The following is a 22,780-nucleotide window of genomic DNA, read 5'->3' as shown; positions in this document are numbered from 1 at the left end:
ACTATATGAAGCCTTGCCAGCATCAGCTGAGCAACACCACTGAACAGAGCCTAACAGTTTCTTGTGAACTAATGCAGGCTTCAACAGCTTATGCCACAATAAAGCTGTTAGCCTTTAGGGTGCCATCATTGCCTACTGGCCATAATGGTTATGCTCTGCCTCCACAGTGGGAGGCAATATGTCTCTGAACATCAGTTGCTGGAAACCACAGGAGGGGAGAGTGCTGTTGTGCTCAGGTCTTACTTGGGGGGCTTCCTGTAGGCATGTGGCTGGCCAGAGTGAGAACAGGATGCAGGACTAGATGGACCACTGCCTTCATCCTGCAAGGTTCTTCTTATGTTCTTAAATAAAGCTAATGGATCATAATGTGGTGGTGGTGGAGTAGATGGTTTAAAAAGGCAGGGTTTAAAAGAAAAACAATCAATTGTTTCCAAGATACAAAAAAATTAATATCATAATTTGAGTGACTAGTTGGGAAATGTTACAACACAACAACACCGTACCTTTGATCATTTGAGAGCTCACACATGCATGTCAATGTCAGTGTATTATTAATCAGCCATTCGCAAAAATGAAAATCTCTTGTTGTGCTACTGCAGGAGGGAAAGACAACAACAATAATTTTCACCGAAACTACTTATTAACTTTGCCCGGAAAGGGAAGTTCTTTGTCCATCCAGATTTTTTACCTGCCTCTTTGAAAATACTAGTTCACCCCTCATCTTTGCTCTATCCACCATTCAAATGAGATCTGAAACTGAGGGGATGAGGGGGCTGAAAAGCAGTTGATTGAACCAGGAATGTCAAGGGATTAAATACAGTACTTTCAATAGCTGACTATTAGCTTGGAATATTGTTGTGGCTCATATATGAGAGGCTAATTGCTTTCATCTCCTCCTGCCATGGTTACACAGTGAGTCATTAAGTGCCAATTGTCACATTTAATATTCTTGCAAAAAGCCTCCTCTTTGATTACTGCTAGCAACCCTTTGCCATCTCACCTCCAGACAAGCATTCACCTCCACCTCCATACTAATAAAATATCACAATGCTTTTGAAGCTGGCTGGGAATGATCATTCTAGAGCAGAACCCAAAGAGACACCTGAATTGCAATTTCAGCCACAGGCTCCTGCTGTTTTTTGCAAACTGTATCAGCACAAACCCTTAGCTAGTGCCACTCAGAATGGAGTGTGATCTCCTATGCAATATTACATAATTACCATCCTTTGATTAAACTCTTAACACTTGAGCTGTGTTCATGTTACCAGCTTAAAAACACAGCTAAGACTTTTTATCAAAGCACAGTATTTCATACATAACAGGATAGATATGGATTTGGTGTGTACACTGCTTCCCATACCAATGAAGGGAGAGCACTGTATGCAAAATAAAAGGGAGTGTGTACACAGCTTTATTTATTTACTACAGCATCTATTTAAATATTACTGCTGGTTTTTTAGATTTATTATGTCCTGGTGAATTTTGTATTTTAATTTGCTTCATGGCAACTGCCTGGCATAAGCTGCATAGCTCTGAAAGGCAGTGTATAATAGGTAATAAATAAAATAATAAGTACTAGACCTTTAGTGTCTATTTGGTGCATGGCAAATTTGGAAGCGCATTGAAGGGAGACATTTTGAATGAATAGCTTTGCACAATTTAAAATAAGAAATTCACGCTGCTACAATCAATACTTCTTTTTGAGTATCTAGACCAGATCGTTTTGGACATGATGCCAAGAGTAGTGGTAATGAAGAGGGATGAGACGAGAGATTAAAGGATATGAAACAGGGTATCCTTCCTTGCCTGGCATATGAACATTTAAATGCTTGCAATAAATTGCTTTCAAATCCTTCAGATTAAAATGGATTCAGACTCTTAGTGAGGAAACCTTTGTAGACACTTGGCTCCATGTGATGGAAATGTTTCTCCAGATGTAAGGCAATTGTTTGTGGAATTTGAAAGAGCTGTGATTCCCACCGGCTGACTAGCTCCTCTAACCCGTTCTGGGAAATGTTACTTCCTCGTGATCAAACCCCTCGGTTTCTTTCAGATGACTTGTTTATGAAATGCTGGCAATCACCAGGAAATCTATGTGAGGTCTTCACAACACAATACTGTTCTGATAGCACTTGTTCTATGGTATGTATTCCAGGCTCTTGATAACCATTTGTGCCTAACTATTTGCATGGTCTTGTACCAGGACCCCTCCTTTTCCAATTCCCCAGGTTGCTCTACTAGAAATATTTATAGACTTGCTGAGATGCATACCCAGTTTCTTAACTTTTCTCCAGAAGAATGGAGAGTGAATTCTAAGGCATCGTCTCTCAGGCATATGCATGCTGGTATAAGCCACCAAGAGCATAGTGAAAGGGTATTTTAATAACTGCAAATAAGCAGAAAGCATCATGGGAGTATCACAAGGCAATTTACTTCTGCATTGCCATAAACTACTATTTGAATGCAATCTCTACAAAACTTCTTACTGGCTTACCCCACTATGTTGCAATTAGCAAACAATGCCCTCATTAAGTGAGACTATGGATGAGGCCCTCCAATCCCTTTCTCCCATCTTACTTTCACTTTCACCTTCTCTGCCTCTCCAATAGGCTCACATTTTTAATGCTATTGGCTGATTGACTCTGATGTCACAATGAACCATTGTTGGCAGGGGAACAATGAGCTGGATCCAAGTTAGCTGTTGCACTAGCAGATTCCAGTGCAGGGGTTGGCAAGGTTCACCTGGCCTGGGCCAGTTCACTCCAGTGGAGATCCCGCCATGGGCTGGATTGCACGCATGCGTAAGTGCTCGCACCCATGATTTCCGGTGTCTGCCTCTGCGCAGACACCATTTCCGGTGCCGCATAAGCAAGTCCCCGTGCCACACCGGTTTAGCACAGCGCGCGATGAGACTCGCCAAGCAGGCAGCTTGGTTTGGGGGTGGCTCGTGGGCCGGTTAAACGACCCCCATGCATTGCTTGTGGCCCATGGGCTTTAGGTTGCCTACTCCTGTTCCAGTGCTACAGGTCCCATTATCGTGACAGGACTCTCTCTCTTCTTCTCCCTCACCACACAACTGTGCCCTCCCCCAAATCTTATTGGGAGGGTCAGAAAATCCCCCAGGCATGGAGTGGGGAAATTGTTCTGTCTGGCAAGCAGAAATGATTTTGCGGATATTGCCTTAGTGAACATTTAATTCTATCCTGTGACCCTTTTGGTGGTCATTTACTAATCTGCTCTGATGTTACAGATGGCCCACACAGCTGAGTGCTGGGGGCACATGCTTTGGAAACCCACTCCCCTTCTTTGGCAGGGTGCCACAGGCTTTCCAATGAGCACTTGAAGGTCTCACCTGAGGGGTCTCAGAGCCCATTGCTTGAAAATGAGACGCAATGCTCAGTGTTTATTAGGTAGGATGGAAACAGCAGGATGCAGCCAGCAGTGAGGCTTACTTTATGAAATTTCAATATTGATTGACAGATCTGTCGACACACAAGGTTAGTGCACCATCTACTTATAGCCCATTTTGCTAACTCTCTTTCTACCACTTGGGAAATCATGGATCCTCTGCATGGTGACACTAAAGGGAGGAATGAAGTGGTTTGTGTGTGTTTAAAGCTGTGAAAGGGTGAAAATCTACTGCCAACAATTTTGGATCTCAAGTCTGTTGTTACAGGGATGACATGAGACACAGCATGCCCTCCTCTTTATGCACCAATGTATTTTCAGAAGAGCCTGGGGGCAAAGAACATGCAACAAAATTACATTTTTAAAACTAGTGCTTTTAAAGTGGAACTTCATTTTAAAGCAAATATGTGTCCCAGCAAGAATACTGTATTATTAAAGCAGATTGTTGCATTTTGAGCGACAACACTGCTGTGTTAAACAAGGGCCATTATAATATCAAAAAAGCATTTAGAGCAACACACACAGGGTGGAATCCAATCGGTGTTGCTCTGCTGTTAGGAGGCAGATTTTTGGTCCCCCTCCAGAGCTGATTTGAAGGACGGCAGCGGGCAGAAGGGAATTTGCTGAATGCTGCCTCCTTCACCTGCTCAGCTGACATGCCTTCTGTCTGAAAATGTGTACACACCAGGATTCAGCACATTACACTTTGTTTCAGGGTTGGCCTGCTCCGTCTTTGAACAAACACATATAAAACCTCCAGGAAACAGTAACACTGAGAATTACAGTCTACTACTACTGGAAAACAAAACCTGTGTGCCAAACAGATGCCACCATGGCATTTAATAGGCATAACTGGGTGGGACTTATTTATATAATTAGTTGCAAAAATTCAGCTTTCATAAAGCACGTAGAGCAAAGTAAGCTGATAGAAGTCTGTGACACTTTCGGTTGTGTGTCAACTATCAGTGGAAGAAACTGCCTACTGTACTCACTCTAATCTCAGATGGTTGGCAGTCAGGGGGGTGAAATGAGAGTGCTGAGCTCCCTTTGCAACATCAGCATTTGCTGCTGCTTACTGGGACAGGGCAGGAGCCAGGTCAGGGTTGTGGGGGTTGTGGATTGGCTCTTAAGGTGTGCCCCTGCAGCCCTGCCCTGGCCAGGAAGCAGTAGTAATGCCCCAGTCAGCAGCTCAGCTCTATGACATTGCCCTTCTAGTTCATTGTACTTGAAATAAGCTGCATGCTGCTTTCAGAAATTCAATTAGTAGATGGGATAGAAACAACCGACACATATAGATAAAATAAACATCACATGAACAGACATTTCCCCTTTGTTGTTGTTTTTTTAAAGATATGAATATAAGAATTTGGAGTTTGGGTTTTCAAAAAGTATCTCAGGCATGTGAGTAGCAAGCATTTGCCCTGGCAAATGTACTGGGTTCCAGTTTTCCTGGGTGTGGGAAGGAGGGCTTGACTCAATAGGATTCGGAGAAAGAAGATAACCTTGAAATCTTAGAACTCTTACAGTGTTTTCCACTCTATGACGCTGCATCTTCCTCTCAGCATTTTAGACTCCCAAGTTTGACTGCTCATAATAAAACTGGGTTTGTGCAATTTCACCCATATATACCCCTTGATAAATCTGAGCAGGTTAGTCAAGCAAGGGATGTGGGGATCTTGAGATGAGATTGAAAAGGTGGCTGGTCACGTACACTGCAAATTTCAGCTGCTGCTCCCCTCTCCCAAGTGACATTTACAAGGTGTGAAACAAGAAGCTACATTATTATAGCGAGCAGGAGGGGTGAAGTTCCTGCCCAATGAGAGACTTGTGCCCAGGACCTTCCCAGAGAAGCTAATTTCTCTTGAAGGAGGAACAAGATTCCACATGTGGCAGAGCATAAATAGATGACAGATCTTGGCCAAGAGGAGCAGGGCAAGATATTGGCCAGTGAGAGACTTGTGTCCAGAACCTTCCCAGAGAAGCTTATTACTCTTTAATGAGGAACAGGATTTTGCATGGAAAATATAATGCCATGAGGAGCATAAATAGTGGAGAGCTCTTGGCATGCGATGTGGCATGTCCCTCTCCTCTGCATAAATATCATTTGCGTATCATGCAAAAATGCAGATGCACCATGAAAACAAGCAACCGGAATGCTTAAGCCTTTTCTGAACCTTGATAGCTATGAACAGGCATGTGCATTTACATAAGACAGCTTCTCTTTTATAGTCACCAAATAATATACTGTTGCCAAATCCAACCTAGGATGCAGAAAACTTGAAGCACACAAACCACATGAATCTAACGTTTGCCAGCTGGTACCCGTTTGCCCACATTTGAATGGCTGAGTCCTTTCCTTTACCCATCATCCTGAATGTTAGCAACTCATTGATTTGAATGGATTTGGGTAACCATATATATTGGGATGATTAAAGCATTCACTATAGATTTAAAAAAAAAAACAACAACTCTGGAGTTATTGGAAGCATTTTGTTGGAGACCCCACCTGCAAGTGATCTAGCTCAGTGTTTCTGAAACCTGGGTCTCCAGCTGTTTTTGGACTACAGTTCCCATCATCCCTGACCACTGGTCTTGCTAGCTAAGGATGATGGGAGTTGTCCAAAAACAGCTGGAGACCCAAGTTTCGGAAACACTGATCTAGCTGGAGCTTTCGCTGCTCAACAGTGGAATCCTACATATGTCTACTCGGAGGTTGTGGTGCTTACTTCCAGGTGAGTGCATATAGGCTTGCAGCCTGAAATGGGTACCCTTGCAGGATCCATCCAAGATCAAGTCCAGAGGGATTGCTGTTTGGAAAATGGCAGCTGCATGGGTGGATGTGGACTCCTGCTGGGAAAACATTTTAGCCCTAAATCTGTTTGAAGCACTTTTTTAAAAAAAGAACAGTGTTACGCTAATGGAATAGAGACATTTGGAAGAAATGGACACATAAGATTACAGTGACCTGGAATTGGGTGGGAAATATTTTATATTGTGTCATGGGATAAAAACACTCAGCTAACAAAGCTCATATTCCCCCGTCCTGCCACTTCTTGAAAGCAATGAAACCAGACACGTTTGCCCTCTCTTCATCCAGTCAGCTTGCTCTCCGCAGAGCCACAGTTGGTGATTTTATACAATTTGCATCCCACAAATCTTCTTTTCTTGCCAATGAAAGAATACATAAGTTAAACATTGCCGAGCTGAACAACGTTCCAGCACAAAAGAGGTTCTAAAGTCTCACTCATGCTAATCTCTATTAGTATATTATTGCTTCCTTCCCTTTTACAAACAGATCCCCAGGATCTGGACTGCAAGAAAATTTTGGGAGGAAAGCATCATTCTTTAGTAACACCCTTGTTACAAGGTCCTATTTGAATGTTACAGCAGTGGTCCCAAAAGAAAGCCAGTGTTTGTGGTCTCCCTTGCTCCCCTTCCCCGTTCCCCCAGGGTGAGAGATGGAACCATGGCTATGAGGAAAAGAGAGGAGTGTGTGCATCCTAGGTGAAAGAGAGGGGTGGTTTGTTTGATTCCCCCCTTCCTGTTTGCCACAAGGTTTTTTATTATTATTATTATTATTATTATTATTATTATTATTATTATTATCATTATTATTACCCCAGCCATCTGGTTGGATTTCCCCAGCCACTCAACAGAATTAAAAGCACAATAAAACATCAAACATTAAAAACCTCCCTAAACAGGGCTGCCTTCAGATGTCTTCTAAAAGTTAGATAGTTGTTTATTTCCTTGACATCTGATGGGAGGGCATTCCACAGGGCGGGTGCCACTACTGATAAGGCCCTCTGCCTGGTTCCCTGCAACCTCACTTACTGCAGGGAGGGAACTGCCAGAAGACCCTCGGAGCTGGATCCCAGTGTCTGGGCTGAATGATGAGGGTGGGGATACTCCTTCAGGTATACTAGGCCGAGCTCAGAACACATATCAAGTGTGATTGATTGGCATTTTGAGATTGTGGCATTTTTTGCTGTTTTGTCCATTTGTATATTTTTTTGTAATTATATGCTGTATACCTCGGGGGGGGGGGGTGTCTTTGACCAGGAAGTGGAATATAAACAAACCATAATGTAACACCACACATTTCTACTAAACCCCTAATCCCTTAAAGGGCGGATCTTCCTTATCATTTGAAGGTTCCCATATGCAAAGGAAGACAGGAACAAAGCTCTGCAAGGTGGGGGACATGTCTTGAGGGGTAGCCCTCATCCACAAGGGTAGGTCTCTGGAGAGGCCAGCTTAATGAACCCTTCACATCTCTTGTCACCTCTCTTCAATGGAATCAAATCAGAAACATCACTGTTTAGCCTGAACGAGTACAGTGAGATGCAGTCTCTCACATCTACTGTCACTGTTGCTTGTGTTTGCAAACGTTACGAAGAACTGTTTGCAGACCTGAAAACTCTCTCCGGCATATCTGCAAACAGGATGTGCGTAGAACGTACACATATAAATCCTTCTTGTAACTTGCTTGGGGGCTATCAATAGGGAACTAGTGCCACATAAAAGGCCATTTTAAGGACAATTGGGGAAAAGGAAATCACTGACTCTGAATTAATCAAGACTTGCCTTCTCACAATAGATTCAAAAGAAGTAATTTCCTATCAGTATGTTGGAAAGGGAATCTCAAAAGGCTCCAAGGAGAACAAAGGGAGATTTCCTATGCTAGAACCGACGCTTCCAGGGGAACTGGCACTCTAGAAAAGTCGAGCCAGTCATTTGCAGGATAGAGGAGCAAAACACAAATTCAGTGGCTGCAATCTTGCAGTCATGTGCATGTGCTTAAGTTCCTTGACGTGCATGAAGTACACTGGAGTGCTTGCAGGATCTTACCCTATAGATGCATCAGGAAGCAGAGCTATGCCAAACATTTTGAAAAAATGGGTGGGGGGTGAAACGAACCTTTCTTGAGAAATCCCTGGGAGAGGGGTGGGATTCCTTCTCAAATTTTGTTAGAGGGTTGCCACTGACTTTATGAGGTGACCAAGAGATTTCAATTTTCCCTGGTTTTCTTAAGAAATAAACAATAATTTCAAAACTGAACATATTACAGAGCTCGTTTTGCTGGTCACAAGACCAGCAGGCAAGATCAACAACATGGGCTGAGTGGATAATCCTGGTGAGATACAGAGTGGCACCACCTAAACAAGACTAGACTTCACCAACCTGGTGTCCCCCAAATGTTTTCATCTAAAACTCACACACCTGCTGATTGGAATTGTCGTCCAAAACACCTGGAGGATTATGGGTTGGCAAAGGCTGACCTAGATTCCCATATCTGTGATGATATATTAGTACATTGTCCCCAATCTCAAACCACGATAGTAATACATGAACTATTGTGTTGTGATATGGCTAACAAAAATGGCCTCCTTTGGTTCTTTAAAAAAGAAAAGCATCCTTTCATAATTCCATTTGTTGTTTTTAAGAGACGGTGTGTGCATTAAGCTCGGAGTTCATTTTAATCTTAGGGGAACCTTACTGTAGCTGTAGTTTAAAGGAGTTGGATTGCTGTTGATGATGTTGTTACAACCTCTTATTCTTTTGCATCATTTTTATACACACTGCATCACACTATTTAAAGACTGATGTGGGACTTGAGGGAAGAACCAGCTGACAGGATGGGGTGCTTAACTCCTTACCATACCTGCCCATTTGCCCCTGCAAATTGCAAAATAAATAGTGGAAATGTGGGTCCCCAGAAGAAAGTTGGACATTTGGGGGTCAAAAAGCCAAACAAATCAGTGGGCATAAGAGGGTGGGGGTTAAATACCCTTAATCCCATTATATTTGCAAATGCAGGGTGAGGGCCACACGTTTGCCAAAATAATGTCTCAGAACTCTACCCTCATAGCTGCAGAATGCCGGGAATCCAGCCTCAGGGACCTGTTGTCAACATAATTATGAAGCATTTTGTACACTAGGAATTATACATAAATGATTTTTAACTGAGGATGAAATACGACTCCCCAGTCTCCAGTGACTGTTAAAGCCAACTGGTAGCTATTATTAAGCACTTATTTATTTGGCTTTGCAGCAGTCTGTTCCACCTAAACATTCCTTCTCTTACACACCCATGCACTGATTATGGGTGAGAAACAAACAACCACAATCTTTCTCACAATCACACCTCCTCCAGTTAAATTTTCTGTGGGATGTACAAGACCAGCCTTTCCTGCTCACACTGTGCGTTGTAGTGTGAATAGCAGTACTTTAGGTGGAATTGTTGCTCTTGGCTAATATTACATCTGACAACAACAACAAAAACAACAGAGGTCCCGGGGAGCCTCAAATTTCTTTGCATGCTCAGTTTAGTTCTACTCTTCTCAAGGATTCAAAAGTCTGAGCTTTCAGCTTTGGTCTCTGCCGCTGTCGACTGACTTGTGAAACAATTATGCTTGCTGCTAAGATCACAGGGTTTCCCTTCTGCGTACGAATCTGCCTTCTCAACGCCCATGCTCTATGACCACTGCACCAACAAATTCAGAAAGCAAACCATGGCCTGTGACCGCCTGTTTCTAAATATGTTCTCCTTATCAGAGTAAAAAAAGAGCAACTGCTGTTGTGTGACTGCGCTGGAGGAGCTGCCCCCCTGACCTGCTCCTCTAATTTAATTTGCTTTTTCTACTTGCTGGCAAACAGCCTCTCTCCCTGCCCCTTTTTCCAAATCTTGGTTGACCAAAGAAAAATCTGGTGGTTGCAGTAGCTTTCTAAGAAGAGGGAAAGTCCTAGGCTGGAAAGGATCTTTTGCCTGCCTCTATATGCCATCAGGTGTGAGATCCTACTGGCAGTGGGAGGAGGGAACACAATTTGTTAAGCATTGATATTTGAATGCACTCAAACTCCAGTTTAAGGTAGATTTATATTTTCCTTCCATTTGGGTGCAGAAAGAATCCTTATCATAATGTTTACATTTCAGCCGCAGCTAAATCTGTCATTAGGGTCAACAAGTAAGACCAGAAACATTTTTTTCCAGACGTCAAGCAAATGATTGTTTCCTGCAAATTGATGGCGGGAAAGATGCTTGCTGCTGTATGAGTAAGATTGCATTTTGAAGGGCTTTGAAGATGCTGTTACTAGGGATATCTGAGGAATCCATTCTTTGAAAACTCTGATATGGACTGGCCTGATCTACAACCGAGGTGCAGCTTCCGATTGGTTGCAAGAGCTTCCTGCACTCCAGCGGAAGCTGCGTCGGATGTTTGGCTTCTGAAAAACGTTTTTTAAATGGAGCATTTGCTGCCAGGTTCAGGACCCAAAACGTTCCAAAACATATCCGTTCGGGAACTGAGGTTTGACTGTACCTGCATCTCTGGAACCCCTATATTCCAACGTAGCTCAATGCTGCCATCTTGTCTTGAGGGTGTTTGGGATTTTGGTTCCTGAACATCAAGTATGAATAAGCAAATATCTGAGCTTCATCTCTGAATAAACATTTGGAGTTAAGCTTTTTTTTTCATAATGCTGCATCCAGTTAGAACTAGCCAGCTCTGTTGACTGACACACGCAGCATGATTAAGAAGGTGGAAATACTTTCTAAATAAATTTCTCAATGCCTCCTTAAATCATGGCATTAGAAATGCAGCATAGCACTCAAATGGAGAAAAGAACAATCGGTCTCCATAAAGGGGTTGGCTTAAACAGGTCTCAGATTCCTAAAAATATGTGAGAGTTGGTCCTCCTGGAAACATCTGACCAGAAGTTCAGAACCGCTCTTCTGCAAAGAACTCCGAAACCCAAGACTGCTCAAGTAGCTCACAAGTAGCTAGTTCAGTTAAATGGACTGTATTGATTTTATTTGCAAAGCCAAACCGACCCAACCCCCCATGAGTGTGTTGACTTCCCTTCTCTAATAAAATTCTTTTATATCTTGACATTTGGCTTCCTTGGTTTTAACAGGCAATTTTCTGGAATTTCTCACTAGAATCTTCCCCATGTGGTTAAGGCTGCATGATTAACCTACGACCCTTCCGTTCTAAGATTATTTCACAAGGTTTTGTTAAGATCTGCATCCACTGGGCTTTGGGAATAAGAAACCAAAACTGTTCTTATCATTTCCAGAACTTGGGCTTGTCATTGGGCTCCTCCTAACTCTTGGAAGTCACAGGTCACAGACCCCCTCTCTACAGTATCAGTGATGCCCCCCCCCCATTGTACCTACTTTGAACCTTGGGTGTTTTTGCCTGGCTGAAATGTGTCCTTAAACTGCAATAATTCCTTTGCCTTGCCTGGGTGGAGGAAACTAGCTTATTGGACGAAGGTGAAATTTACATCCAATGTTCTTCTATGACCTCACTATGCCCACTGTGTGGTCCCTGGAAGGTTGTCAAGAAGATAATGTGGATCCTAGGCTGAAATCATTTCTCCACCTTTGGACTGGCAGAAGTATTAAGAAAGTAGCTACAATAAAGATTTTTCAAATGCACTGTTGGTGTTTGTGGGAAGGAGAGGGTGTTCTTTAATCTTAAAAATAGTTTCAGCTCTGTCAATTCTGGGACAAATAGGGTTTCAATCTTCTGTGAGGGTTTTGCCAAGGCTGCATGAGAAGGTCATGCTCACAAGGAACTTGGCTACAGTACGCTAAGCTTGCCTCTCCATCCATTCTGCTGTCATCCCAGTAAGCCAAATTACTGAGCTGACTTTCAAGTGGCAGGCAGCACCTGTTATATAACAAACTGAAAGCAGCCTGACATAACAGAGCCTGCTCAGAGTCTTAAATATAAACACAAGGCAAGTAATGACCTGAAATTCCTGGGTGGAGCATGTGTAACACCCAGATTTAGGCTTCTTTGGGGCTATAATTGCACCACATTATTTCTAGGTCGCTGGTTTTTTGGCAGAGACATGGAATAATAGGGCTGAACCCCCCCCCCCATTTTTATTTTTATTTTACAGATTCAAAAATTGCCACATTGTTTTGGTGTGCTGTGGGGGTTCATTCTAAAAGGGGATGGATATCCTTTGTCTGTTGTATTGTGTCATGTTTATTACATGATTCCCTCATTGGAATCACTTTCAGAAGGGAAATGAAAAATGATGTTGAAAGACAGAAATGGCACTGTACCTGACTGGGAAAGGGCAGAATACTTAGTGATTAAGGGTTCTAGTTGCTGTTGCTGTTTTAAAAAAGAAATATTTACCCTCCAGAATAAAACTGAAATAGGCAAATATTCAACCCAGGACTATTTAATAATCACCAGTTTGATCCAGGTCATCTTTTAGTCTGTTGATATAAAACAAACGGAGCGTGGGATGCAGCTTGGCTCGCTGATGACACAATGGTTTCCAGCGTTTGATACAAGAAGGTGAAGCCTCAGAGCAGCCCTGGGCTGAGAGGAAAACTTTAATGGAAAGTATGAAACGCATGACGCGTTGCACACCTTCCCCAGGGGCAAAGGAATACTTGGAATACTTCAGCAGGGCATCATGATGCAACATTGCAACCATGGCAACTGGGTATTTGCTTGGAACATACCCATTCTAGCACCTTCTATGTTCTCATCCCTTGACTGCTCTACTCCACTATGAAGCCACCATTTCCCCAAACTGCAGTTCTCCCTCTCCAATCTTATATAGACATAAGACTCATAATTTTCTAATGCAGCTTTCCTGCTTTTGAAGAGTTGGTTTATCTTAGCTAAAACACTGCAAAACGTAATTATAGATAAAGGTTTAGGAGTTCGGAAAGTGGAAGAGCCAGTTTTGCATTGTCTTCCAGCTCAGCTTCCAGTGCAAGAAAAAACACACCACTGAGAGTTTTCAGTTTAAAAAAAGAGAGATCACGCTGTTCCATAAAATATTGCTGTTCCTTGGGGCATGCCACAATGGCCACATACGCATTTAAAGCAATATCATACAACAGTCATGGCTTCTCCCAAATAATTCTGGGAACTGTGGCTTGTTAAGGGTGCTGAGAGTTGTTATTCACCTCACAAAACTACAATACCCAGAGTGTTCAAACAACCAATCCTTCTTCACAGGAAACTCTGGGAACTGTAGCTTTCTGAAGGGAATAGGGGTCCCTTAACAACTCTCAGCACCACTGCTTAAATGGTGGTGGTGGTTGTGATTATTATGATTATTGTTTTAATTTATTATACACCCTTCTTCCTAAGGTTCCAAGCTGGGTTGAAACCATTTAAAATACATTAAAAATAATTTAAAACAACTTAGTATCACAAAGATAGGGTAGGTTCTAAAAATATACCTCTCAGGTGAGAAAGGACAGAGTTTAAGGCATGGCAGTGAGTTAGCATTTGTGAATCAGCTTTTGCGAATGCATTAGAATTACGCAGGTTTAAACTATTTAAATTGAATTACTGAGGCAAATACACAGCATACCGGCACATGGCAGAAATGAATGCATAGGAATGTGCAAGGGATATTTTCCATTGTTACAACTTGCAGTACCAGTGCTGAACAGCTTACTGATTCTTTGGGCATGTGCTGATCCACAGTGAATCAAACAGAGGATTTGGGGGAATAGCTAAGGTATCACAAGTAGTCTGTTCCACACCTCATTCATATTGCTCATCATTTGTCATGTAAAACCCCTAGGGTTGGGCAGCTAGGGTGCAGCCCTTTGGGTTTTGTATGCTGAGTTTCTCATGCATAGTCTAACCAATGTTTTTTTTTCCTATTTCCACTTTCGCTCACGTAACACTGCTTTCCTTGAAGCCAGGCTTTCACATAACAAAGAACATGCCATTGCTTCATTAAAAGAACTATCGGAAAGATGGGTGTGAAGGGAGAAGTCACTATAAACACTGAAAGCTCTTGGCAATCAACCAATGGAAGGGACTAGAGAAAAGGCAAATGAGCAGCTGGTGGGGAAGAAAAGTTACAGCTTTTGAGATTGAGATTGGTTAAGTATTGACATAGCTTCTGGAAGATTTCTGGATGACAGGACCAGTTCAAATGGTCTAGCACAAAATCACAGGCAACAATGTAGTTCACATGATAGCTGCAACCATGCCACACAAAACTGAATGTTTGCAGTCACTTTCATCAATTATCTCACATTCAGTTTTTCTACATGATTACTTCTTAGTGCCTCAGGCAGCTACCTGACATTCAATCTGGCGGTGATAAATCCATCAGGGATTGGCTTTCCCATAATCTGAGAACACGAATTCACCAAGAAGTGTTTCCATTTGAAAGAAGATCATTCTTCACCTGAAGTTGATGCCTGTGTGGAAGGTGTAGCGACTACATAATTTAAAATCAACTTCATAGATGTCTAGGTTGAACAGTGAAATGTGGTGGGTGGGCAGCTGGAACAGGGTTCAATTCTCCACTCAGCCATGAAGCCCACTGGGTGACCTTAGGCCAGCCACCGTCTCTTGGCCAAGCTTACTTTGTTGTGGAGTGTGGAAAAGCCACGTGGGAAATAGTAGCAATAATAATTATCTGTAAAACTTGGCACACTTAGGCATCTCCTCCCAAGGCAGATCTAAATTACTTAACTGGTGCACCACCCTCCCTCTGGCTCCTCCACCCATGCCACCAGCAACATGGCTCCTATTTATTCTTTATCAACAAGTGGTTTCCTCAGAAACATGTTAGCTGCATTGCTGTCTGTCAGTGAGGTGGTCATTTGCCCTTTTTTCATTATGGGAGTCAGAATAATTTTCTTTTCACCACTGAACACTGACTGTAATACTGACAGACAGTGACATGTCTGCTCCACACCCATGGTGAGCATGGACTTGCAGAGAACAAGAAGAAGCCTGGGTGGAAGAAAGTGATTTGCTATTCGTCTTAAAGGGACAAAACCATGTACAACAACAAAAAAAGGACTGGATGCAGCTAGGGAACTGTGGAAACAATGGAACAGTTGTGTATTACTGCAGATAACTGACCCTGATAGAGGAACTGGCTAAAAAATTGCTTTCCAGAGACACAGAGTCTGCCTTTACACTCACCACCACTCCTTCAGAAAAAAAGCAGGGAGAGGAAGAAAAGGTTTAGAAAACAACCTTCTTTGTTGATTAAAATAGCAAAATGCAACACAGCTTTGAGGCATTGATGTTCTGAAGGATGAGAAAGCAGCTCCATGAAGAACTGTGCAGACAGTCAAAGTGGGTACAAATGTGGAATAGTTTCATGCCTGTTGGTTCCACTTTGGCTTCCTTGGGCTAATTGGAACTTATTCATGGGGCTATGCAAGTATCAGACAATGCGCATAGGCTCTAAATGTACACTCTACACCCAGCTAACAGGAAGGATACAGATTGTGTATTCAGAGCCTTTGCACACTAGTATGCTTGCACATAGGTACATAGTCACTTTGTGACCAGTAGGGATGGGAGAGAAATTCTATTCAGATCCCATTTAAAGGCAAATTTACCCAATCTGCATTTTCTGAAACAATACACGAATTGAAACACAGACATCCATCAAAAATTGCACTTGGATGAATTTGCTTTGCAAACGTCTATATTAGGCGAAATTCACACTTAAATGCTAGTGAATTTTCAAGAGGAGTGTGTGTGTGTGTGTGTGTGTGTGTGTGTCACAAACTAATGTAGAAATGTGAAGAAGTGAATTGAAGATTGGAGAAATGAAAATGGAGAGAAATGAAAACTGACAGATTTGCCTATCCCTCCTATTTGATTCACACCAAACTATTTGATTATTACAGTGTCCTAGGCAGAGATATATCACCATCACCATCGTATTCTTTATTTGTTGCAATCTGTACATTCTGTTTGATAGTTCCAAGACTTTGAGAAACTTGTGACTTAAGTAAATGACAGCACAATCCTATACATGTCTGCTCAGAAGTGAACACCCATTGAATGCACAGGGATTTATTCCTGGGTAAGTGGTATAGGAGGATGACAGCCTGCAGCTTTCACATGCAAGGAGTCAGGACTAGGAGAAGGGGGGAGGGGACAGAGAGCTGCATGCTGGGATACATAACTGTGCAATGTGAAGTAATGAAAGGTGTCTTCGTATGTATTCATGAGCAACAGCCTATCTGTCACTGTGATGAAAAACAGACACCCAGGGACAGACAAGAAAAGCAAACAAACAAGCTTATAAAAGTAAAAAGACTGCTTTGGTTCATATACCAGAAGTCAAGAAATACAAGCTGTAGATCAGGAGTGCTAAACCTTTTACCCTCCAGCAAAATGGAGTTAAAATAACTGCCCCTTGTTGCCAGAGTTTGAAGTACCTTCAGATGGTTCAGTCAGCACAAGGAAGGAGGAGGGGAAGGACTCAAACTGAGTAACATATTTCTGGCCATTCTGTTACTGGTAGCATCAGAACTTTGTTTTTATGTTAAGAAGGAGAAGAAGGCTATGGTGTATTTGACACAAATGCCAGACACAGGAGTGAAATATGGTTTTCAAAAAGCCCTAAAATGGTTCATCAATTAGTTTACCCTAAAACAAGCAGTGACTTTGAATTATGCCAAGGCAAAATACATGTGACGTTGAGTCCTGCATATGTTTCACATTCATTCACACACACACACACACACACACACACACCCTCCAAAGCAGCCACTGAAATTTGCAATGTAGATCCTAACACTACACTGAGAGAGGGGTGCTTAACTCTTCAGTGGTTATATCCCCCACCCCAACCTTCCACTGCAGGTGGCAGGTTTCTGCAGCTGCTTTCCATCACAGGGGGCAAAATAAGGGGAAACATTCATTTTGTTGAGTGCAGCGCATAGTCTGAGCCTCAGTTTAAGCAAGCAAACTGGCAAGCTGCAGAGACAACAGAGAAATGATGCATATGCCCAAGGCACTTAGTAACAAACTGTACATTTAATGAAGCTGACCAAGGAATCAAATCCTAGACCATACAGCACCGTAGTACAGTCTGAGACAGTGCACACTCAGTGGCTGTGGTATCACACTAAGGGAACTGTTAGTTTTAGTACGCTTCATGGACCAATGGGGAAAGGGAGGTGGAGGTGACTCGGCTGGCAGCTATACCTGCTGGCAGCCTTGTGGGACTCCCTATCCATCCAGCACCATCTGCAGTGCCCACTGTTTATTCATGGGAACAAGCTGTCTCTGACACAGTTCCAGTTTATGCAGATCTTCAGGAGGAAGGTGGATGGGATCAGGGCTGGCCCAGGATGATTTTGCAGATCACTCCTTTTGGAGGATGGGGGTGGGTAGCTGCGGCAGTCATTCCAGCAAGTACAGTGGTACCTCGGGTTAAGAACTTAATTCGTTCTGGAGGTCCGTTCTTAACCTGAAACTGTTCTTAACCTGAGGTATCACTTTAGCTAATGGGGCCTCCCGCTGCTGCCACACCACCGTTGCACGATTTCTGTCCTCATCCTGAAGCAAATTTCTTAACCCGAGGTACTATTTCTGGGTTAGCGGAGTCTGTAACCTGAAGTGTCTGTAACCTGAAGCATCTGCAACCCGAGGTACCACTGTATGAGCACATCTGAAATGATGACAGTAGGCCAGTCGTGTTCTAGGGCCATGACAATTTCTTAAGACTGGAGGTAGCAAAGAGGGTGCGGACGATGACCAGGTAGAATCAAGGGGACGCTATGGCCACAGCAAACACAACAGGCTTTTCTCCCCCACCCCAGCCACTCCTCCTACAGGATCATCTTTTGAGCAGAGAATTGGGCAAGAACCTGGGTGCTAGTCACCTTGCCAACACTGGGTGGTTTGCTAAGACGGTCGTGCAGTGCGATGCCTCACCTGTTGTCATCATGTGCTTACATCTACACATGCTGGTATACCTGTGTTTGCGTGTGAAGCGGGGATATACACATGCCTTTAGCTCAGAATCACAGTGCCACAGGGAAACTTTCTTTTGCACCAGGGGAAATGAGTAATCAAATCACAAACCAAAGCTTGGAATCAAATAATGTTTGGTTTAAAAAGATAATAATTAAAAAAGCCTCATGCCACTGCAAGTCCAAACGGAGCATTAGAAACCTGTTTTAAAGGGAAAGAATCCCTCAGTCACCTTGTTGCATTAAAAAGGAAGCACAAGCAATCGCAGCCCATTGAAATGTTCCATACGCAGCTTCTGCAAAGAGGCAGGAAGAAAGAGCGCTTGTTTCGCAAGCAGCGGGCATTGTCAAGAGGGAAGGGAGGCAGTTCAGCACAGTCCTAGTGACAGCAGGTACCCCCACAGAAATGCATGACCCGCAGAAGCAAAATGAAGGAAATAATGTCTTTGTAATAACTTGCAGACTGAAGCAAGTGGCGGGGGGGGGGGCGCGGACCTGAATATCCAGGTACATATAAGAACTGAGCAGTGAAGATGATAACCTGAAACCTAAAACAACTATATTCCTGGAAAGCATTTAAATATAAGTCCTTCTGAGTACAGGGAAAATTCAGGAGCCATTTAGCTGGATGGGGTGGGGCTGGGTGGCGGTGAGGCTGCGGCTGGGAAGGCAAACTGGCAGAGCTGAGGATCCTGCTGGTGTGCCCACGCAGACCCAACCTCAGAGCCAAACGACTCCCCCCTTGCAGCCTCCAGATAAATGGCAGTGATGCTGCTATAGGAAAATTGGCTCCACTATCTCTTGATGCATAGAGGTCCAAGGAAAAAGTACAAATTTACTACTCATTGAAAGATGGCCATAGCCTTCTGTGTGCATGAAGAACATCCAGGCTTATGGTTAGTCTATGAAACAGCTGCTGCTCACAACTGTATGAGGAACTAAATAGATTAAACCAGTGGTATCGAATTGGGTCCCCTTTAAATGTTAGTGGACTGCAATCCCCATCATCCCTCAGCACTGACCATGTTAGCTGGAGCTGGTGGGAGCTGGAGTCCAACAACATCTGGAGGCATCCTCTTGGCTTCCTCCTGGGCTAAATGTTTGCCTTGCAGCTAAACTGCATACAACAGTAGAGACATTCAGAACAACTGCATTACCTCAGATACTGTATATGTTGTGCGAGTTTCTATGGACTGTTTCAGCCAGTAGCTGGTTGCTCCTGGCAGGTCCTCCTGAAGAGCAGATTGTAGCTGCACAAAATATGTTCTACATTTGGGATCCCAGATGTCCTCTAAACAAACAGCGGCCCACTTTTCCAAGGAGCAGAGTTTGTACAGTTCACTGTTTATGTTCACAGGAAAATAAAAATTTCCTAGCCCAAAGCAAATAGTGAGGCAGAAATATTCATAAGAAAAATAAGAGGCAGTTGAAGCAGTGTGTGTGTGTGTGTGTGTGTGAGAGAGAGAGAGAGAGAGAGAGAGAGAGATCCTAGAAACAGGATATGTACTTAGTTCCATGTAATGAGAAAACCACAGAGTGCTTCAGCAGCTGTAATTTTGAACAAAAACATTCACATCCAGTTACTGGAATACTCTCCTGCAGTACTAGCAAAGCATCTCTTTGCTGCTGCTTTGGAGATAAGTCAAGCAGAATCAATTGTCCCAACAAGCACCTGAAAAACTTGGGTTGAAAAATAATAATCTGGGAGACCTTGTATGCCACCTTGGAGAAAAGGCTGAATATAAATGTGATGGTATTTGAGGGGGAGCCTAATGCTGGCAGCAGTCCATAGGGAGGTAGCCAGATGCTGAAGATCGAGAGCAAGCCACACCATACAGTGCTGGTTCGACAAGCTATAGCAAATAGTGCAACCAGCACAAATGAGACACTGCAACCTTCCAGGCTCAACATCACAAGATAATTTGATACAGACGTGGTTTCCTTTTTTTGTTGTATTCAAACAGGAAAACACATGTGCACAGACCTCCATATAATCAAGTGTCATTCTGGAGAGACCTGTTTCTCTGGAAAAGGTCTTCCCAATGGCCTTAGAGTTTGTGTCCAGTGGAAAGTTCTCTCACTGCTAATGATGCCTCAACATCCTGGTTGCTTGTTTTCTATGTATTTATGATATTGCTGTCTTTATATCACTGAAACAAATTAACATACAATATTGTGAATTGGCTAGTCGTGGGGTGGGAGATCAGTTCGATTTGGTCCACATTTCAGTGTGAAGCTCCCTCATTTGAACTTCCCAAACCAATTTGTGAACAGAAATGCACCTATCCTTCAAATTTCACACTTCTTTGAATTTTGCAATGCAATTCTCCAACTAAAACATGTGCAGAAGAATGACTACACTGGAGAAAGCATGCCTACAAATGCATATAGTAGTGGGGGGAAATGCATTCTGTTACGGGAAATTGCTCGCATAAAACCATACTAGGCAAAATTGCACACAGAAAGGTGGATATTAAGAGAAACCAAATTGCTGGTGCATTTTCATGAGGATTTCTTGAAATCCCTTTTAAATTCCACATTGCAGAAATTAAGACTGGGAGAATGAGAAAATGAGAGAGATCAGAATCGACAGATCCATCCAGCCTTGAGTTTAGATAAAGAAGAAACAAGGCAGCAAGGGAACCGCCCAAGCACCTCCTTTGCCTGAGGACATATTACTAATAAAATGGCACCCTTGTGAAACCTTTTGCTTTCCTGATTTCAAAACCTAGTTACTTCCTTCTGCCTTTTATTTCTCATGCCTCCCGCTTCCATAAACTGCATTTGCTAGTCACAGAAAACGGGTCCCCTATTCTGCTCTTCCACCTTTCTGGCTTTGCAAAGCTAGGGTAGAATACGAAGGCCAATAAAAGATCTTCATTTGCATGGCTTGCAGTTATTAACAACAGTGGAAACACCCCATTAAAAGCAGCAAAGGATTGCCTGTTCTAAGAGAAAATGGCCAGGAGACTCCAGGGGCGGGTGGGTGGAGGGAAACACCATTAATTTGCCATAATTAATAATGGTCTGTGCTCTCTTTCATTTCTGCATGGAGCAAACACAGCCAGGTCAAACTGGGACGTCCTAATGAGTGATGGGGATAATGCTTACTTGTAACTCTGTCGCATAGGTGCCCATGCACACAACACATTGGCAAAATAAGGCAGAACTGTTGCCAAGTTTGTCTCTGTGAGATCACTGTTATTATGACCAACAAGTGCCAGGCAAAAACGTTCTGTAAAATTCTCCAGGAAAAAAATGCAAACTTCAATGTTTATCACTTGAACGAGTGTGAAATGAAGCCTGAGGCTGACAAGCTCGAAAAGACCTACCTGGAGGAGAGTCAATTATGAACAAGGCTGCTGTTTATGACCATTCCCGGAATGAAGTCAAGACAAGGTCCAGCTTGACTCTGCTCCCAGCCAGTGGTGGCTCTTGGAAGATTAACTTATCATTGAGGCATGTCATAGCCTTACAGAGTGTAAGGAAAGAAGGTATTGAAAAGATTCAGTGGCAGAAACAGCAAAGACTAATCAGTCTGGAATCTTAGAATGATCCAGAGTATGTGGCAGATAGCTGAAAAGATGGGCACATGACCAAAGTTTGAAAGAAACTTCCTAAGAGGAAGGCCCATCGTGGCAGACCTAAATAACCCCTGCCACCACCCACATTTTAGGATTACATGGCCAAGTAAGATCCTAACAAAGATGCAGTTAGCCTCCCCGAATATCTCCAACTCTTTGTCAGTAATTTCCTTCAGCATTTTCTTACTGACTTCAAGGTCCAACTCAAAACAGGCATATGATATGGCATTATTAGAATTCTCTGGGCCAGCCTATATTGTCCTATGGACTTTGTGTTCAACCATCTCTTAAGCACAAATTAATGAAACTTTTGTAGTCAAAACATCATGCCAAAATCACAATTGACCCCAGAGGATTCCATGAAGTTGGATAATAGCCATATGTACTACAGGTTTAACCACACTGGAACTCTCAAGAGATGTCTATGATAGTTACTGAGGAATAAGACCATTTAGAAATCAGGGAGTAAGTACATTGCTATCAAAATGGAGATGGAATTTATTTTTATATTGATGGACCATGCTACTTAATGATTTGTCTCATTCAGGAATAATATTGGAGGCAAGTATGATACAATTGCTTTGTTCTTCTTGTCATTTTAACCCTTGCATCCTTGAGCCCAATGCTACCCCCTCCCTTTAGTAGATAGGGACACTTATACTTTTCACTATAATAATGCCTTCTTAAAACAAAACTTAAATAAAGACAGTTTAAAAAGCTTTTGCTAAAAGGGCAAATGCTTTTCATTGCAAACTGCTGAACATTATTCAGTCTGGTACAAATTCTACAGAAAAGACTTATAATACGTAAATGCTGGGAGACAGAGAATAAGGAGACTTCTCTTCCAGGAGTAATAATGTCATTAGCATTCAGCATGAAACAGCATTTCCTATGTAACACATTGTATATTTATTGGTTTTCAATAGGTATGTGGTGCCATCAGCTCTAGTCAATGTGCCAAGAGTCAGGGATGATGGGAGGTGTAGTCCAGGAGGACACCAAGGATAACAGCTATGTATGTATGTACGTATGACAGGAACATGCCCCC

The 22,780-nt window shown here is 42.8% G+C and overlaps 1 protein-coding gene and 1 long non-coding RNA gene across 3 annotated transcripts in view; one reads left to right on the top strand and one right to left on the bottom strand.

Annotated features, from left to right (window-relative positions):
* ADRB2 (adrenoceptor beta 2) overlaps nucleotides 1-22,780 on the bottom strand; it is a 64,088-nt gene that overhangs the window by 18,582 nt on the left and 22,726 nt on the right. The window contains exon 2 of one of the 2 annotated variants that reach the window (XM_083418271.1): nucleotides 6,475-6,567. The exons of the other annotated variant lie outside the window; for it this stretch is intronic. Within the exon in view, the coding sequence (XP_083274397.1) occupies nucleotides 6,506-6,567 (62 nt within the window). The 3' untranslated portion in view covers nucleotides 6,475-6,505. Of the gene's footprint in view, nucleotides 1-6,474; nucleotides 6,568-22,780 lie in introns of those variants that run through there. 2 annotated transcript variants of the gene reach the window in all.
* Nucleotides 2,617-10,556, top strand: LOC310666828. The gene is made up of 3 exons (XR_014506048.1): nucleotides 2,617-2,801; nucleotides 3,251-3,497; nucleotides 10,403-10,556. It is a non-coding gene; the product is annotated as an uncharacterized lncRNA (long non-coding RNA).

The sequence above is a fragment of the Podarcis tiliguerta genome (assembly GCF_965153285.1).
Source record: "Podarcis tiliguerta genome assembly, chromosome: 2".
Taxonomy (NCBI): domain Eukaryota; kingdom Metazoa; phylum Chordata; class Lepidosauria; order Squamata; family Lacertidae; genus Podarcis; species Podarcis tiliguerta.
Note: the sequence above shows the minus strand (reverse complement) of the source record. Positions and strands in the feature narration are given on the sequence as shown.